Source organism: Echinops telfairi, unplaced genomic scaffold, assembly GCF_000313985.2.
Source record: "Echinops telfairi isolate 266 unplaced genomic scaffold, ASM31398v2 ScPeMD7_53;HRSCAF=182, whole genome shotgun sequence".
In the NCBI taxonomy this organism is placed as follows: domain Eukaryota; kingdom Metazoa; phylum Chordata; class Mammalia; order Afrosoricida; family Tenrecidae; genus Echinops; species Echinops telfairi.
Window position 1 is genome coordinate 2161036 of NW_022103951.1, and position 5066 is coordinate 2166101.

A 5066-nucleotide genomic window follows, 5' to 3' on the forward strand; every position below is an offset into this window, starting at 1 on the left:
GCGGGGCCGTGGCCGCCGCCGCTGGGGCCGCCGAGGGCGGGGAACTGTCGCCCAAGGAGGAGCTGCTGCTGCACCCGGAGGACACCGAGGGCAAGGACGGCGAGGACAGCGTGTGTCTGTCCGCGGGCAGCGACTCGGAGGAGGGGCTGCTGAAGCGCAAACAGCGGCGCTACCGCACCACGTTCACCAGCTACCAGTTGGAGGAGTTGGAGCGGGCCTTCCAGAAGACGCACTACCCGGACGTCTTCACCAGGTATGCGCTGGGGGCGGGCGGGCTGGGGGTCCCTGGGGCTTTCACTCCAGGGCGCGATCCCCCCCCTGCCCACCTTCCCGCTCCCCCCGGGCTCTAGGAGTTGGCCGGGCCTGGAGGGGGCCTTTCTCCCCAAGGCGCTCTGGAGTTTGGTTGGATTTTCTCCAACTACTCGTTTAGTTAGAGAAAAGGGGCTACCTTCTCCAAAGCGCTCCTGAAAGTGCCCCTGGGAGAGGCTCACAAGCCGCGGCCCGGCGGGGCCTCCAGCTGCTGGCCACTGTGCAGCGGGCGCAGCCGGGTGGAACCTGGGCTATTTTTGGCCTCCGCACGGTGCCCCGGAGCCCGCCTGGTGTCAGTTAGGCGTCCTCCGCAAATCTGGAGTGGGGGTCCTGCTGGGGAGGCCTTTCTAAAGCCAGAGCCCTGTGGTCTCAGAGCTCCTGAAATGCCTTGAGGAAGTCAGAGCTAGGCAGGAAGTCTTGACACTTGGAGACACCAACCAGAATCTTGACCCTCTGCTCTGGCTCCCCCATCAACCGCCCCCTTCAGCCCCCAACTCCAACCAGAAACCCAGGGTGCGTTGTAATGCACATGGAATAACGGGAGCAGGCCGAGATGGGTGGGAGTTTGGCTGGCCGCGGATGAGCAAAGGGGGACATTTTACTCTGTGGAAGAGTGCCCAAGCCGGCTTTGGGCCTGGCCAAGCAAGGGCCTCTTCCCCCTGGCCCATTTTGCTGGGAGACTTGGGATTTGTGGGACTAGACCCCTGGGCCCCCGGCTTACACAGTTGGCCTGGGGCGTCAGCCGGCCGGCTGGCTGGGGGCCTTCTTCTCCTACCCCAAGGCCAAGGCTGGACTCAGGCCTGGAGCTAGGGTTAGGGTACTCATCCCCTAGTGGGCAGGGAGCGAAGGATGGGGGTCTGCGGGGGCTCAGAGTTTTTCAAAGTGCGCTACCAAACCTCCGGGCTGCCAGCGCCTTGGAGCTGCAGGAGAAAGCAGAGTGGGCCTGGCGATCTCCTAGCATCCAGGTCCAGGGCAGGTGCCACCGTTGTCCCGCAGGAGCTAAAAGTGGCCCTCTGCCATGCTATCCAGTCCCCTCCCTAAGCTTTCTAAAAAAGAGAGCCAGACAGACAGAAGAAAAAGAAACCGAATTCAAACTCGGTGAGTGCAATCCAGAAGCCAGTTGGCAAATTGGCTTTTTGCATGCCTCACAAGTGGGTCTTTGGAAAAGCGGCAAGCCAGCTGGTGTCGCTTGCCATACATCCTGGCCCTCTTTAGCGTTTTGGGGGCAAGCAGGGGCAGACCCTCTTCTCTGCCCCACCCTCACCTCCTTCACGCCCAAGGGTCAAGGCCCCTGAGCTGGGGCCCTTTTAGGAGTGCTGAGCCCCGGAGGGGGCAGGGGACAACCAGAAACCCAGCGTGCACTGGGCTCCACTGCTTGAAGTGTGAGGGGCAGCCTGGGGTCCCCTGCCAGCAGCAGCAGCCCCGGGGCCCCAGGCTCGGGCAGCCCCTGCGCTTTCATATTAGCGAGGGGAGAGCCAATTATTCTCGGCGCGCTCATATTTTCGGTAAACAGGTCGTAAGCCGTTTTACAGCATCTTAATGGTTTCCTATTTGCCTTAATTGTCGCAGTAATAACTGCAATGACGGGGTAGGGTTTCAGCTAAATTGACTTCCCCTGAGATAGGCAGGGTTTGTAGTGGGCACTGGAGTCAGGAGGTGCGCAGAATTTTGTTTAATCGAAAAATTACCCCACTGAACTCTTAACAAGCTTAACATATCTCTAGAGGGTAATGGGGATTGTGACCCGTAGGGCAGGGAAGGAGGGAGGTGGGCAGGCAGCGGAGGGCTAGAAAGAGATGGAGCAAAAGAGGAGGGGAGATTAACCACACACACAAAAAACAAACCCACAAATCAGAAAGAAGCCAAGAAGGTGGGTTTTTTGTTTGTTTTCTTTTATTTCGCTTCCCCCATCTAATATTAGGTGTGTGCTGTGCGCGCGCGTTTCTGGCCGGACTAGCTAGGAGAGAGAAAGAGGTCGACAAGTGTCCAGTTTGGTGAACTTGTAGATTCAGGGACCACCCCTGTCACGCGTGAATGTCATGTAATTAATATGGTATCTGGTGAGTGGCAATGCATTGTGGTTTTGTGTTTCCACTCACACAGTAGGCACTCCACAGTGGTGAAGGAGAATGATGCCTGTGTTTGGGGAGGGGGCAGGCAGCCCCCAGAGAGACTCTCCTGGAGGAGACCCCCCACCGGGAACTGAGAGGTGCTGGGGGTGCTGCTGGGGCCTGCTGTGACCTGTCTGTGTTGCTCTCTGCAGGGAGGAGCTGGCCATGAGGCTGGACTTGACTGAGGCAAGAGTCCAGGTGAGCTGCACAGCAGAGAAGGGAGGCAGGGAGGGGAGGGGGAGAGAGGGAGATCCGCTCTGATGGGTGATCTGGGGGGTCCGGATGCATAGGAGTTAGACACCCTCCACACCCTCATAAAATGAATCTGGAAAAAAAGCCCCCAAAGAGACCCTGGCAGAAAAGGAGAATTCAAACGTGAAGGAAGACTGCCTAGGTTGGCATGAGGAGTGGGCAGAGAGGTGTTTCGGGGGGTTGGGGAGCCTGAGGCAGGAAGGCGTCCAGATCTGAACCAGGGTTTTAGGGTTCCCAAGACTGCAGTTCAAGAGCCCCCGCCCCCCCTCAGTCCCTATAGGAAACCATCCACAGACCAACTTCTCCAGATTGAAATAATGGGATGGGGCATGGATTTGGTTGTTAGACAAATCCGCTCAGCTCCAAGCAGGTATTTGGCTGCGATTAAGTCTCCAATCGGGCTTCATAAAAGCCCACTTAGTGCTAGAACAAACAGGGCCATTTGAAGGCAAAATGCTGTTTGATTTCCCCTCCGCCCGCACAAGGAGCTGGCTAATGCTATTTGATTTCCCATTTTTTATAGCAATGAGCCCACATTGATCTAATAGGGAGTGAGTGCAATGCTATTAAAGGTGTTTGCAGCCCCATACCAGAGTGCATTTCCAAACCCAGGCCTCATAACCAAAGAGACGATCAACACTGGGCAGCCCCGATGGCCAACAGAAAACAGATGTCCCCAGGTTCGGAGCTGAGTGAATCACTTTACAGTCAAAAGCAAGCGCTGATAAAGCACAATAAATTCCATATGGCTCATTTACTACACAACAGCTTCTTGCATTAGAGGGCTAATGATGAGGCCTGTCCCCTCCTTTCTGTTGACACATTTCTCCATTGTCAAACAGAGATGTGACAGCGATTCCCCATTTTCATCTCAGGGGAGCGAGTCGTGGGAAAGTTAAATAACTTTTAAAAAGAAAGAGAGTGCCCCTCCCCTTCTCCTCTCCCCCTATTCACTGGGGAAGATGTAATTAAGCGAATATGAATTATTAGAGTCCTTTCGTTTACCTTTGGGGGGCCTTTGAGGTATTAATTCAATAATGAGGAATGGCAGGGGATATCTTGATAATTGCAACTGAGGGGCGGGGGTGGTGGTGCAGAGAGGAGCCCTCTGTGAAAGGTCTCCATGTCTTTAAGGGCCTTCTGCCTCCACTGCCCGGTTTCCATGTTTTTTCTCTTTTGACTGCCGGCCAGGAGTGGCGGACAATCTGGTCTAGACAGATTTGAATACACAAAAGCTGCCCACCCAGCCTGGTCCCACCTCAAGCCTGACTTTCAAGCCCCAGAATTTCCAGGCTAGTGTGTGTTTCTGTACTTCCCACATTGCTACGGGGGTGTTAGAGATGCTCCCCCCACCACACACACATCCTTTAAGCAGGGTTAAAAAATGTTTAATTAATCTCATCCCTTTCCAAAGTCAAACCAAGCTCAGCTGCTAGTGCAGGTAACACAGCCATCAACTCCCCCTCACCCCCGCCCTGGGGGCAGTTTTAAAGACACCAATCAATGTCTTTTATAATTAAGAAAGAGAGGGAAAAGAAAAAAAAGTGATCTCCTCTGAGATCACTTGCAGTATATTTTAATGTAACTCTCTGTATCATGCTGGAGTTCATTCTTAATTTTGAGACTTGTATGCAGGCACCAGCCCAGCCCTAAAAATAGGAAACCCTTCAGGTGTGGGTGTGATGAGCAGGTCACAGCAAAATACCTCCATGCGAAGGGGGGTTATTTTTAGGCAATGGTAACTTCAGGTAAAGGTCTCTACTGAAATGGCTTTCTAGTAACAATGAGGAAGCTCCCTTGTGCCGACAGCCTCCCCCAAGCTGAGAACAAGCTTCTTTAAGGAACCTATGGAATCCACGTCCCCCAAAGCAATCCAAGAACCTGTTAGCTGTGAAGGTTTGGAAAGTGTCTCTGCTGTATCTTATATCCTGGCTTTTAGGCGCCATGCCTCATCCCTGCAATCAGCGCTTTCTTGCCTGCTCCCACCCCCAGGCTGTGTACCCCACATTTCATTTTATGGAGAATCAACCCCCTTAAAATGGGTGCTTGGTGGTTAGTTGCCAGGAGCATTCCTTCCCTCCCTCCCCTTCCCCAAGCTCAGAACCCAACTTTAGGCTGGGAGGTATTTAAGAAATCTTTAGAGGTAGAGGTTTGGGACAGTTCTTGGGTCAACCTAGACTAGGTGACCCGAAGCTGATCCTAAGCAAACGCTTCACCCATCTCTTGGTGCCTGCCCCTTTCAAGGAGTTGCTATGGACAGGATGTTCTTCACAACAGCCTTAGGAGCAAAATCTTAGCACCCCCGTTTCACAGAGTAGAAAACTGAGGTTCAAAGAGGCTCCCAGCAAGCAGGCCACAGGGCCTTCCATGGCCCGCCGGTCCCTGCCCCTACAG

General features: G+C 54.2%; 1 protein-coding gene across 1 annotated transcript in view; it reads left to right on the top strand.

The window, feature by feature from the left end:
- Positions 1-5066, top strand: part of ARX (aristaless related homeobox) — an 11375-nt gene that overhangs the window by 2686 nt on the left and 3623 nt on the right. The window contains exons 3-4 of the mRNA XM_045290672.1: positions 4-253; positions 2573-2643. Coding sequence (XP_045146607.1) covers positions 4-253; positions 2573-2643 — 321 coding nt within the window. The remainder of the gene's footprint in view (positions 1-3; positions 254-2572; positions 2644-5066) is intronic.